Raw genomic sequence first — 14444 nt, 5'->3', positions numbered from 1 at the left:
TTGCCTTTGCCCACACTCTGGTCTCTTTATCCTTAACTCAGCATGGTTACCATGTTCTATGCTATTTTATGCAAAGAGCCTCCAGGATGAAAGCTGGGCCATCTTGGTGCCCACTTCATTTGTTTTCCTTCTTTCAGGGATCACAGTCCTTTGCTGTTATCTAATATCTGAAAGCACTTATTTTACATACAAGTCCAGTTTTATAGTTTTTCATGTTGCGAAGGCAAGTCTAGCCCAATTATTCTATCATACAAGAAGTGAGAGTCTTCTTTGTCCCTTTCATCAGTTTTCTTTCTGCTTGAGGTAAAATTCACATAGCAAAAATTAACCATTTAAAAGTATACCCTTTCATCAGTTTTTAAGTCAACTTTTAGAATGTTCTAAATTCTTCCTATTTTGCCAGATTATATTTAATCAAGTAAAATATTTTAAAGGATTTGGAGTGGGAAACTTTCCTTATGTAGACTTGAGTTAGTAAGATAGAACATTAACATTCTCTTTCTTAAAGAGAATTTCACGTACCTGAATAGTTTTAGATTGGTTTCTTTTAAAAGGCTAAGAGCACAGAAACCTATATATGATGTTATACTATAAATTATATCTTAAGCTGATAAGCTATAGTTGCTTTATCTTGGGTGAAAGTGAATACTCAGGAAAGTAGTAGAAAGTAAGTAAGTCCCCTACATATGAACCTTCAAGTTGTGAACTTTCAAAGATGCGAACATGTGTTCGCATGTCCAATCACGTAAGGTAGTTCATGTGTCTGATGTACACTGTCACGTGCATGCATCCTCTATGAGTGGTTGTGCTTTTGTGTACTTTATTGTATGGTACTGTATAGAGTACAGTAGTACAGTATCTTTATTTCAAGCCCAGGATGTCTGGAAGCAAGCATAAAAGCAGTGGTGATATAGCTGGTACTGCTAAGAAGCTCCAGGAACTGGAGGCCCAGATAAAGGACGAAGAGAGACAGGTGGAAGAAGAAGTAACTGAGGAACTGAAGAGATTCACGAAGCAGGAAATGGCAAGGGGATTTTCTTTATTTGAGGAGGCACTGTTAGTTTTTGAGGCACAGGACCCGAATGTAGAACAGCACATGAAGGTTGCAACCGCCGTTCAGAATGCAATCCAGTGCTACTGTGTCATCTATGACAAGAGAAAAAGAGCTACTACCGCGACATCACTGGATCGTTTTTTCCAAGAGAGTAGATAGAATTGAATCCAGCAAGGAACCAGAACCTGTGTCCTCAGCATCAGGCGTGAAATTGCAGCTTGCCCTCCATCGCCTATTGCTGACGATCCTTCAGCTCTACCATCTCCCACCCCCTCTCTCTCCTCCAGTCAGTAACTCTTCTTGCCTGTTCACTCGATGCCAGCCCCTGTATGCCACCTGTTGTACTATACTACTGTACTTTTCAAGGTACTGTATTGTAAGATTAAAAATGTTTTATTTTTGTATTTGTTTTTTTGTATTGTTTGTGTGAAAAGTATTATAAACCTATCACAGTACAGTACTATATAGCAGATTGTGTTAGCTGGGCACCTAGGCTAACTTTGTTGGACTTAAGAACAATTGGACTTACAAATGCACTCTCGGAAAAGAACTTGTTCGTATGTGGGGGACTTACTGTAAAAACAAAAGAACATGATTAAGAATCACCTCTTTGGGAACAAAGAGTAGGAAAAAATTTTTTTGATTAGTAGCCTTTACTCCAAGCATTCTGTTTTATTATACCTTTAAAACCATGCTTAGTTTTCCACATTTATACTTCTCTTGCCCACCCGAGGAACCAAGGTGCTGTTTCTCCTGTTGAGGTTGCCCATTGTGGTTATCGTGAGCTCTGGCTTCTCTTCCTGTGAGTCTTGCCTGACTTAATAGTCTTTAAAAAAATGAGTCTTTGACTCATTTTGTAGTATTAAGAGAAGAAACAAAATTTTAAAAATTATTGAAGCTGTTATATTTTCTCAATCTGTATTTCTATTAGAACTGTTGAAGCAAGCTTGAGAAAGCAATCTCTAGGGACAAATATGTGAATAAGTTGGCTTTAGGGAGTTTTCAAAAGATGGAGCTTGGAGAGATCTGGGACTTGAACACTGGGCCAGCACTTGGGGATTAGAATGTCTGCTGATAGTGGAGGTCAAGGCAAGAAACTAGAGAAGTGAGGAATGGGATATATAAAGAATCTTGAAGGCTAGGAGAGCTGTAGGGGAGGAGGTGCCTGGGTAGCCAAGTGACTCAATTTAATTAGGCTAAAAGGACAGTCATGTGAGATGCCTGTAAGAAAAACAAAACAGGCACCTCTTGGTTTGGTGATTCTTATTTTTTGGATAGGACAAAATCACAACTAATATATAAGAATAGGCAAGCCACATTATAAAGAGTTTAATTTGGCAAAACTTGGAGCTGTGCAGTCATGTATAAAAATAGATTCTCTGTAATGTCAGTAGAGGCATTGATCTAATTAGGATGCATTAAGACTTATGGCTTTCAAATCATTTGTCATTTTTTAAAAGCTGCAGTGTGTTAATACATACATTTAGGAGAAAGTAGCATTTCCCTTCATAATACCTACCTAGATTAGGAGTGTCATGTTGCTATGCTACTCTGTTGTCACTGAACCGCCAGGAATACCCATCATTTATATTTGTATGTGAATTCCATAGATTAAGCCATTTGTTGCCAGTACTTTTGAAGTTAAACATTATTTTTTAGCCAAAGCAGTTTTCATCTTTTTCTTCTCAGTTCGACTCATTCATACTCAAAACACATTAACAAGGGAAGAGTAATGAAAGAGTTAACAAGGACTGGTAAAAACTTTGACTAGGCTCCTAGGAGAGAGAAAAATACTCCCATCTTATCTGTAGTGAAGAAAACCGGAGTCTAAAGGACACCTTAAAACCCGTAGGAATCCTCTGTAAACCTCAGAAACTAGAAAAAGATTTTCAGAGTTTTAATAATGAGCAGTAGAAGCTGATTGGATGTTCAAATTCTGTTCATTAGTCTTGTCAAGAATTCTGCACAACAGCTTTTATACTTTGGGTGCTTTGTTTTGTTTTTTTCCCACCCACATGAGTTTAATTTCTTACGGTGTTTTAGAATGATTTTCTTTGCATCAGACCCTCATCAAAGTTTATTTGCTAGCAAACCTAGTTTTCCTACAAACTTGAAGAAAGAGTTTAATTGAAAGTTGATGGGAGTCCCGATTAGCAGTTGCTCTGCCTAAAACAAATTGTATGTGTGTGTTGTGTATGTATCAGTTTTGGTCAGCTACACTGACAGAGCTGGGGCAAGACATATTCCTGCTTTTTAATCAAGGCCACACAGACAAAGCTCAAGGAAGGATGACCCCTGCCTCAGGAAGTATTGAATCAGTTGCTATTTTAAAACAGTATACTGTAGAACTTGACATCAGGTCTTTACTCTGTTGATAGGAAAAGTTCTCTGCCAAATTTTGCATTTGAGGAAACAGTTAATGGGCCTAAATGAGTGAAGCCTTTATGTGAAAGGAAGGGATGTGACAGTGACTGTTAAGTATTTTTGCTGATTTGGGTCAAGGGTGTGGTAGCAGAGATGTGGAAAGTTCAGTCAGTGACAAAATTGGTTATTACATTTCAAAGCAACTAATAGTTAATGGCTCCTTGGAGTGTCTTTAGTGGCAGTAGTGTGTATGGGATTCTGTGCTGCTAATAGTAAAGCTGAAGTAAGGGTATGTGATGAGCTATTATTATCTCAGCACAGCACTGGAGAAGGAAATCAGCTATTGGTGTGTTTCTAGACTGACTGGCTCTTTCTCTGGATGTATACATAAACTTTTTGGTTACTTGAGATGTATTTCTGCATGCTTTTTATAATACTCTGTTGGTCCTTGTTTCATTAAGAGAAGGTTTCATAAAGAATTGATTTATTACAATGTATAATACTATCGTATTATACAATAGTATATACTACTATGTGTAATCTCTTACAAAACCTCATTCTGCTTAACTTTAGGAAATTAAATATGCAGAACGTTAAAGCAGACAGTTTGAGAAAACCATAAGTAATATTTCCTCTGTAATATTATACCACTATCTTAGGAATGCCTTTATGAAGTTGAATTGCCTAATGGATGACAGGTACATCTTTACATATGAAATGTAAGCGAGTTATTTAGGGATAAGTGGGCAGTGTTTTAGTGGAGTTTAAATTAGGAAATTATAAAGCCGTGTTAACATACTCGTTTCATTTTAATAGGATTATTCAAGATAAAGTTGTAGTCATTTTCAACAAGGATCGATGATCAGAATTTTTCTTTTTAAAAAAAGATTTTCAAGTTAAAGATGAAAGGAAAATACTGGAGTTGTTTGGATTCTAACTGATAGCGTAAAGATTATAGTATTTCACAGTTACTTGTAATGGAACCTTAGTAAAATTCATCGCTTATCATGCACCCAACTGGGAACATGGATGTTGGTTTTTCTCGTTCTGCTGCTCATACGCTATCAAGAAGCCACTGCAAAAACATCAAACAAAAAATTTCTCAGTGGGAAGGAAGAACTAATGGTATATCTAATCCAGATAAGTGGCATTCAGAGGACTTTGGAGTGAGATATAATAACTGTAATCAAGATATTCTTCTTAAGAGAAATGTTGTTGCTGAAGGAAAGAGCAAAAAGCTGGATGTTACCAACTCTCAAAATGTTGATCAAGGTATTAATGAAGATGCCAAAAGCCACAATCAAAGTGAGAAACATGAATATGATGATACACGCTTCTTTAAAAATGAGTCAGAATCTACCAGGGTATGTTCTCGGGTCAAACAAATTGAAAGCTGGAAAGAAGTTTTGGATCCAGAGACTTCATTACCTCCAGGAAATTTCTATACCTCACAAATACCGTGGAAGAAAATAGAAGCACTTCCCCCAGATAAATTCTTAAATTTGGCTTTAGAACATTGTGACTCCTCAGGAAAAGAACTGAATTTCAGAGTTCTGGAGAGTTCATATGGAGTAACAAAGAGCTTAGAAAACATTTACTCTGAACCTGAGGGACAAGAATGTGGACCTTCTATAAATCCTTTGCCAAAACCTCGTAGGACATTCAGATATTTATCTGAACCTGGTGTTACTCCGTGTAAAGAAAGAAACTGTGACAGAAAATACTGTGAAAGTAAGTCTTGTGCAGAGTCCTCTTTGGCCTCTTCTCAGGAAGCTGAACCAAAGAAATATGGCGGAAAAATCAGAGGGAGATCTAAAAGGTATGTTTTTATTTGAAAGGTAATGATTTTAAGTATTTTCTTTATAGAACTGTTGAGCTTCTTTTTCTTTTCAAACCAATTTCCATTTCCAAGTGTGGGTTACACCTCTAATTTGATCATACAGATGTTGATTAACCCAAGGGGAAAATACATACAAGAGAAATAGTGGGAGTATAGGTAATATCTAAGACAATCTACTGACATAAGAGCCATAGAAAAACTTCCATTTTATATCTTTAAAAATGTATAGGGGACTTCCCTGGGGATCCGGTGATTAAGACTCAGCGCTTCCAGCGCAGGGGACATGGGCTCTATCCCTGGTTGGGGAACTAAAATCCCACATACCACACAGTGTGGCCAAAAAAAAAAAAAAATGTATAGGGAAGCAAGTACATTCTTCTACTTCATTTAGGGCATGCTCGTGTTAGCCTCACTTTTTATTAGAGAATGAATTTAATAAAGTACCCAAAGAAGAACAGGAATGTAATTGGCTAAAAGCCTCCAATTTTCTCATGGTGCATATAGGGCACCAGCCTAATTTATTATTCTTTGGTATCTGATAAAACACCTTTGTAATTTTGTACACATGTCCTTTGTTTATCAATTTCTGTCTATCATACCAATATAAAGAATACTAGAGTTTTAAAAGATAGAATTTAAAATGTATCTTCCTTCTTAAGGAAATCCTTTGAATTTGAGGACATTCAGCACTTTCGAAATCGGAACTCACGGAAGATTCATGAAGAACTTGGAAGAAATTCTGGCTCAGTGCTTTATTACACACAGTCTGAGGACAATATCTATGAGGATATCATATGTAGGTGTCCGCAACTTTGCAGTTAAATTTAATGAGTATGTAGTTGGTGGAGTCCTTAACTAGAGTATGGTATTTTCTTTTACAATCAAGCACGTCTTGCTCTAGATTTTCCTTTTTAATGTTGAAACCTCTGTTGTATAAATTCCTTAATTCTCTAATGGATTTTACAGCTAGTTTAGTGGACTATTCAGTTCAGAAGTAGATGTTTTGAGAATTCTTTTAGGTTGGTTGGATGCCTGAGTGGTTTGTGAGCTTAAAGTACCATTGATTTTGAGACCAACATCCCTACAGTGATGTAGAAAGCTGAACATATTTAGTCAGTTTTTCCTTTTTCCTTTTAAGTGTAGTCACTGTGTTCCCATTTAATTATGTTCCTCTAAACTTTTTTTTTCGTTGTCTTTCAAGATCCCACCAAAGAAAATCCATATGAAGATATTCCAGTGCAGCCTTTGCGCATGTGGAAATCCCCTTCAACATGGAAGCTACCACCCCCTAAAAGTGCTTTCAAAGCACCCAAGGTATAACCAGAGAATTAATATTAGAAAACATTAGAATCTTATTTATGGTCCTACGAAACTGTTAAAATGGTTTAACTAGGGCCCAAACTAAGAGGCACTGAAATGTGTGTTTATTGTTCTTTATTTTTGAGGGGGCAGCATGGGCAGCACAAAACTTTTTCTTTTCTTTGGTTTTGGGGAGGGGTTTTTGTTTGTTTTTTAGCGCTTCAGAAAACTTGAATATAAACACCTTCAGACAGACCATAAACCTTTTAGTTCACTATAGTTACCATAGCACCACAATAGTCTCACATCACCCTGTGGCCTAAATTACCTGTCTGGTCCCTGGAAGCACTTACCAGCCCTGAAAGCAAAGGCTGCCTTGAGTTAATGAGGACTCTGAGCTGTTGTTTTCTGGAAATTTGATTACATTGCTGTAGGAGAACTTTGAATTAGAAACCTGAGAAGCTTCTTTACAAACAGTGAAAAAGAAATTATGGTAGCCTCACTTTAGATGATTAAAGGAAAGATAAATATTTTGGGAAGATAGCTTTGACTTTGTTTGAGAACACGCCTGTTGAGAGCATTACCTAGATGATCTTACCCTTACTGGTACCTCTTCTGTTTTAGCTTCCTCCCAAAGCTCAGTTCCTTCACCGGAAGACTATGGAACTAAAGAACACACAAGCTTATTTACGGTCAAAGCTCACAAAGGATACCACGTTGCCCGTCACTTTAACTGAATGGAAGCTTTTCCGAGCTGGAGAAGTTGCAAACAGGAAAAGGAAAAATCTTCCAAGGGTAAGAACTCCAGTACTTTCAATCTTCGACTCTTACTTCAGCATTTCAACAAATGAGAATAAATAAACTTTAGACTGAAATGAATAATAGGTTAGAACTGACCTACTGGAATTAGAAGCTTTGGAAAGCAGCCTTAAGTTTTTTAAGTTTGGGCTCATGCAAGAAAAATGCGTGAATGGCTTTTGCCAAGGTTTTTGTGTGTATGTGTGGATTTGGAAAATTGATTTTTAGATGGAGGGCTTCTCTTCAGTTACTTTAGTTCTCATTAAAATCAGCTGCCTGTGTGAAGGAAGCGCTAGAATCTCATATAAAAGGACCTTCTATTAAGCTGGCTTCAGTGTTGTTCTCACTCATTTGTGTAATAGGCAAAGTTAATTCAGTTTTGTGCCTCAGTTTACAAATTTTCAGTAATGACAAAGTGTATATGCCAATAATGTACATTCAGAGGAAGGAGAAAAGAAATTTTACTATTACTTAGAAATAGAAATGTTTGCCAATTATACCTAATAAAAGACTTCTCTCTCAAGGGAGAAAAGGCAGTAAGTCTGTAAATCATCTCAATGAGAGCGATTGAACCAAAATAAAGAAATTTGGATTATTTGTAATATGTTTTTTTTAGGAGAGATACTTAGGAAATTGCATGAAAATATTTTAAAACCCTTCATTACTTTCTTCTGTAATTCAGAATGTTTTCAGGATTACCATGCAGAAATGAAGAAATAAAATCATTTAAATAGTATTCTTTTCCTTAATCCCATATGGATTAGCTAGATGTATTCATTAAGCACGTGATTTTTATACCTGATTTTAACATTAAACCAAAGTCGTAGCTGTTTCTTGGTTTAGTAACTGCTGATTGGTTCCTTGGGGAAATATCCTGTTCCACAGTTACTTTAATTCTTCTGATCCATTTCCTGCCCCTCCCTCTTTAATATGTGATGTGTTAAAAGACACAGAGTTTTTTTTAAAGCACTAAACTGATCTCTTGGGAAAAAAATCTTTAGGTGTTTATTCTCCTGTGTATGGTGAGGACTAATTAAAATCAGAGGTTTAAAGAACTGCCAGGATATATGTATATATAATGCATAACTGAATCACTTTGTTGTACACCAGGAACTAACACAACATTGTAAATTAACTGTACTTCCAAAAAAAAAAAAAAAGAATTGTCAGGCATTCTGCAGTAGTTCTCTCCTCTGATAATTCATGCTGGCACAACAAAGCAGCCTCCCACACGTTCCAGAAACAACAGATCATGTGTTCACAGGGACTAGACACAAACACATAAGGAATTGCATTTAAGATGCGGGTCTTGGAATAGCATTAACAAATATTTAGAAATTATGAATTGTAGAGTTTAATGAGACCCAAGGAGATTTGCAATGCTTTTGATTTCATGCCTCAGTATTTTATGTACTATGGATCCCTTGAGTACTCAAAGCTTGTTCTCTTTCTGATTATAGGTGAGATGATCCAGCTTTTCCTGTTCTAATATTTTCCCAAAGGGTTTTTTGAGAAGTAGGGAAGAGAAAAATGGTGACGAATTCTTGATCATGAGGCAGAAACAGACTATTAGCATTTCTACGTGTGACCCTCTTTGGATTAAATCCTTTTAGAACGTTCCACTTGCAATACAAATTTTTGTTTTGGACTGTCTGTAAGAACAACATTCTGTGAGGAAAGCAGTTTTCACTTATTTGCTCTTTGATGACTTGAGCTATCCCTGGAAGGGAAACTGGTTTCATAGTTTGAAAATAACTGATCTAGTCCATATGCCTCTTCCCCACCCTTCCTTTCTTTCTCTACTGTGGAAATCTGTGTGGGATTGTTTGCTAGAGTAGATTTCCTAATGTTTTATATTGTTTGTGTCAAGTGTGTACAGCAATATGGTTTCCATCATTTCTTAAGAAGAATATTCTACAGTATATAGAAGGTAATTATAGGCTCCTCTTCCTAGCTCATAATCAAAATGTGAATTTTATTACTTTATCTCATTTTTCTATAATAGTTCCCTTTCCTTTATAATATTTGAGTATACTTTTGAGTATACTTTTCAAATGCACATGAATAATTATACTATTTTTGGTCCTCACGTACCCAGAATGCATGTTTACTGTCATACATCTTTCCTGTAGCCCCTAACAATACTTTTTTATGTTGGATTTTTTTTCTTTAATAATGCTAATACTTAAGAATATCAGTAACTTTTCACTTGAATTACAGTTATGGAAAATCTTTAAAAGAATAAAATCATCCAAAAATGTGGGACTAATCTGCATATTGGAAGCACATGTTACTCACATGTTATTTTTCTTGCAGTGGACTGATTCACTGCCTATGGATTGCCAGGATTACTAGAGAAACAAGGACAAAGGAAAAAACAAGAGCATTTTTCTCAAGCAACTTTGTTGGTTATCATATTATATAATGTTCTTAACTGTAATTCTGGGCATTAAATATGTCAAATCAAGATTAATAGTTAAGAAAAAGCTTGGAATTTTAAGAAAAAAGAAAAATATACATAGAAAAACTAATCAGTTTCTCCTTTTAAAAGTAGCTGTTGATCAGCTTTCTTTCCTCTTTTTTAAGCCAAGTCTGTCTGTCTGTCTGTCTCTCTCTCTCTCTCTCTTTTAGACACACTTCCCAGAAGCAAAGAGAGAATTGTAGGGAATAATGCATATTTAATGGAACGTGGTTTTCATACTGGGGCATATTTGAGAATCTCCTATTTTTATGACATGTTTCTGAAATAAATTATAATATTAGTGCTCCCAGTAGCAAAGAGAGTATTCCTTTTGACTAAAACTTTTCTAAGCGTGATTATCCTCTCCTTGCAAAAATTCCTGGGAGCAAAAGTAACTGTGCCTCACTCTGCCTTCCGCATGAATAATATCCCACTTCCTACTCTGGGCAAGCAAAAACTTGAGTCCGTTGGTAAGGCTTGGTCAATATATGGAGTGCAGTAGCCAGATTTCCTGCATGTTGTGACATGGAATGACAAGCAATCTCTCTAAGAGCCTGTGTGGAATTCCTCTGGAAAGGAAATATCCTTTCCCACTTCTCCTACCCATGTTAAGTGGACTGTGTATTAGAGCAGCATATCATCTTACTGAAGATAATTTTAGATTCAAAATTGAAAAATGTAAAGGTTTTTATTTGTAAAATGGATCTTTCTTTGAATGGGAATCACTGATAAGTTAATATCATCAAGCTGCAAAACTTGTTGGTGTTTGTTTTAACTTGTACTTTTCTGGTCTTTTTTCAGCTTGTATTGAAAATAGATGATATATTTGAATCTAAGAGAGGAAAGAAGAGGGTAAAGTTACACCCTTACACTGGAAAAGATGTACCTCCCTCTAAAGGTAAGAATTGTTCCAACTGTCCATAGCTATTAGCATACGAGGGGCGAATCATTATATAATTTAACGTTTGATGTGAATTATAATTTTTGGTTTACTTTCCTGCCTGTCCCACTTAAACATAAAACTTCTTTAGGCCAAGGGATTATTTCTTGTTCTTCCTCAAATCCCTTTTGTTTAGTTCAGTACCAAGTAATAACTATTGGATGAATAAGTAAATAAATTAAAAAATAGTTATAAACCAATGAGACTGATTTTCATGGACAGGTTGCATCCTTATTTTGTAGTACTACTTTGATTTATAGTCTTTTGTCAGTATAAACCCTTTCAGTGGAAAAATGAAAATATTAAGTATATATATACTGAAGGTATGTGGTACTCAACCTGTAGTCATCTACTAAGTTCAGTAGTTTTATCCTTTAGCCTCGATCAAACTTAGATTGTCTTAATTCAGAAACTTTCAACATCCATAATGAATTATTATTGTAGAATCTTCTTTACAACTTTAACTTGGTTGTCTAGCAAAGAATGTGTAGAGTTTAGTAATTTTTGTCTATGAGATTCATAAGTGAGAAACAACAGCCAAGTCATACCAGTGAAGAATGTTTCATATTTTTGCAGACTTCCAAGGACAGAAATTTCTTAATTTCCATTGAAAATCTTTTCTTTATTCTAACAACTACTATGTGAAAATAAACTTCCCATTCAATAATTCAGGACTCTTTCTTCTTAATTTGTGATGATTAAAATCATTTTGTCACCATTTTAAATGTGAGTTTTCATATTTTCAAAAGCAGTTATTAAAACATTTCAGTCTTCTGTGGAAGAAATATTTCTGGTTATTGTTAATAATAATAGCTACCATTTATTGAATGAAGTAATAGTTTCTTTGTGTACTTTATTTGGTGTACAACACATGACCACACTGGGAGGTAGGAACTATCCTAACTTTACTGAGCCAGAGGAGGAAGCATCGATTTGAATCAAGGAACGTGATAACACAAAGTCTTGTTCTTCTCTGTCACCAACAGTTACTCTCAGTTTTTCTCATAAATCTTGATTTTTAGCAGTTTATCTCCTCTCTCTGTGTTTTCATATATTCAATAAAGATATGGACAAATGCTTTTTATTTGTGTAATTCAGAACAAGATACAGAAGATGAACAGTGAGGCCAGATATTATGCTGGATCCTTTTAGATACATTATGATTGTTTTTCTAAATAACTGTATGTAGCAAATATTGTTATATAGATAAGGAAATAAATTATAAATTGCAGATTATGTGAAATATCAAGACACCGAAATGAGGACAAATTCTTAGAAAACATTATTTTCCCAGGTTAACAGCAGTCTGTTGATAATTGTATTCAGCAGATATGCCACCCCAGGTAGATTATCACTGATCTCTTATTTTATTTGAATGCTTTATGGATTAGGAACATTTTAGTAATTTGGCTCTAAGACAAGTTTTTAAAGAGCCAAATCCTTTTTTTTCACTGTATCATTATTGAAAAGAAAAAAATCAAGAGCATAAACTGCCAGCTGCTAACACATACACACACAAAAAGGAGTAGTCCCCACACGTTGTTTTCTTTTACATGGCTCAAAGAAAACATGCATTTACCCAGTCTCTGTGGCCAGCTTCTTCAGTGGACCGTAGGAATTTATCTCATGTCTGAGGATCTCCTGGCTCAATAGTCACAGTTCTCAGATTTTTGTTTTCCTCCTTATATTTTTGTCTGTATATCAATAATGGCTCGTAGAACCAGATAATTATATTTACCTACTCTGCCGGTACATGCTAGATTTTACTGAATCTGTTCCAACTTAAACATTTCTTAACTCTCAGTTATCAGGTATCACAAAATGATTTATTTGCCCTTATAATTTTGTGTGTTGAAGTCACATATAAAAAAGGGAAAACTTAGCACTCTTTTGATCCCTACAGATTCTCAATAGATTTTCCTATTGGCTTATAAACCCCTTAACCTTCATTCAGTGTCTTGGAGTGTAGATCGTCAAAACCCATTGATGTGAATATGTTAAAGACATTAAATGTCTTATAAAAATAAGATCCTTTCCAGGTAAATTACCTTTCCTCCCTTCCTTCTTTCTTTCTTTCTTCCTTTCTTCCTCTCTTCCTTTCTTCCTTTCTTTCTTTCTTTTTTCCTCTTTCCAGACACTTCATGGGCTCCCGAGAGGTGCCTGGCACTAAGGATACAAGTTGGACTCAGGAGCTCACAGCTTTCATACTGAACAATATTTTATAGCTTCAGTATACTTTTTTTTTCTCATTGTAGTTAGTTTGAAGTTGTAAAATCTGTATAGTACACAATATTTAAATAACTGCTTTTTCTATAACATCTCTTATGTACCTTTCTCATACATCCTATAAAGAGACAGTATTTTTTTGTTCTCTTCTTCCTTATTTCAAAATTAAAATGAGCACAGCAAGAAATTACAATAATATACAATAAGATAAAATGGATAAAAACAGATGATTGAACTTGGTGTACCCCCAAAAAAATAAAAAAAAAAAAAAGAGATAAAATGGAAAGCCAAAGTTTTCCAAACCTCCTCCTACTACTTCCAGAAAATTTTATGCACATGCAAGTATATTTTTCTCCCCAAATAGTTGTATACTATTCAGACTTTGTATGTCTTGCTTTTTTAATAAATTTATTTATTTATTTATTGGCTGTGTTGGGTCTTATTGCTGCACGCTGGCTTTCTCTAGTTGTGGCGAGTGGGGGCTACTTTTTGTTGCAGTGTGCGGGCTTCTCATGGTGGTGGCTTCTCTTGTTGTGGAGCACAGGCTGGAGGTGCGTGGGCTTCAGTAGTTGTGGCACGTGGGCTCAATAGTTGTGGCACACAGGCTTAGTTGCTCTGTGGCATGTGGAATCTTCCCAGACCAGGGATCAAACCCATGTCCCCTGCATTGGCTGGTGGATTCTCAATCACTGCACCACCAGGCAAGTCCCTGTCTTGCTTTTTAAAAAAAATATAATTAATATACTTTGGAGCTCTTTTGGTATCAACACATAGAGATCCACATAGCTGTACTGTATTTCTTGGTATAAATGTAAAAGAATTTTATTTAGCCGGACAACATTTTGGCTGTTTCTAACATTTTATTTAACCTGTGGGTAATTAAATTTTATAAACAGATAGGTATATATAGATATAGATAAAGATATAGATATATAGATTTTTTTTTTGTATATTGGTAAGAATGCATCTGTAGAATAAGTTCCTAGCAGTGTTCTTAATCAAAGAACACATACTTTAAAGAACACATAAATTAAAATTTTTATAACTGCTGCCAAATTGTCTCACAAATAGATTTTAACAGCTTATATTTCTATGGACAGCTATTGAAAGTGATTTTTTCATAGTAATATTCATTAATACTGTGTTTTATTAGAACTTATTTTTTGCCAGTATCATGGTTGAAAAGTATATCTTACTTATTGTTTTAATTTACATTTCTTTAATTATGAATTTGGACAGTTATATTTATCAGTAGTTGTCAGTCTTTTTCTATAAATTGCCTGTTCCTACTCTTTTATTCATTTTTTTGTTGTGGTGTGTTTTCCTTCTTCATTTGTAACAGCTATTTGAATATTAAGAAACTTAGCCTTGTGTCTGCAATGTGTATTACAAATATTTCACCAGTTTATTTACCTTTTGAATTTACTAATGATTTTTTATTAATTAGAAATTTTACATTTTT

At 35.1% G+C, this 14444-nt stretch overlaps 1 protein-coding gene across 3 annotated transcripts in view; it reads left to right on the top strand.

Annotated features, from left to right (window-relative positions):
- DENND2C (DENN domain containing 2C) overlaps nucleotides 1–14444 on the top strand; it is an 86468-nt gene that overhangs the window by 46169 nt on the left and 25855 nt on the right. For 2 of the 3 annotated variants that reach the window (XM_057714377.1, XM_057714557.1), the window contains exons 2-6: nucleotides 4235–5237; nucleotides 5918–6054; nucleotides 6460–6572; nucleotides 7182–7352; nucleotides 10618–10714. In XM_057714377.1, coding sequence (XP_057570360.1) covers nucleotides 4426–5237; nucleotides 5918–6054; nucleotides 6460–6572; nucleotides 7182–7352; nucleotides 10618–10714 — 1330 coding nt within the window. In that variant the 5' untranslated portion in view covers nucleotides 4235–4425. Of the gene's footprint in view, nucleotides 1–4077; nucleotides 4138–4234; nucleotides 5238–5917; nucleotides 6055–6459; nucleotides 6573–7181; nucleotides 7353–10617; nucleotides 10715–14444 lie in introns of all 3 variants that reach the window. The other variant, XM_057714466.1, reaches the window with a different exon arrangement.

The sequence above is a fragment of the Hippopotamus amphibius genome, chromosome 1, assembly GCF_030028045.1.
Source record: "Hippopotamus amphibius kiboko isolate mHipAmp2 chromosome 1, mHipAmp2.hap2, whole genome shotgun sequence".
Taxonomy (NCBI): Eukaryota; Metazoa; Chordata; class Mammalia; order Artiodactyla; family Hippopotamidae; genus Hippopotamus; species Hippopotamus amphibius.
The sequence above is the reverse complement of the archived record's forward strand: the minus strand, read 5'-3'. Positions and strand labels throughout refer to the sequence as shown.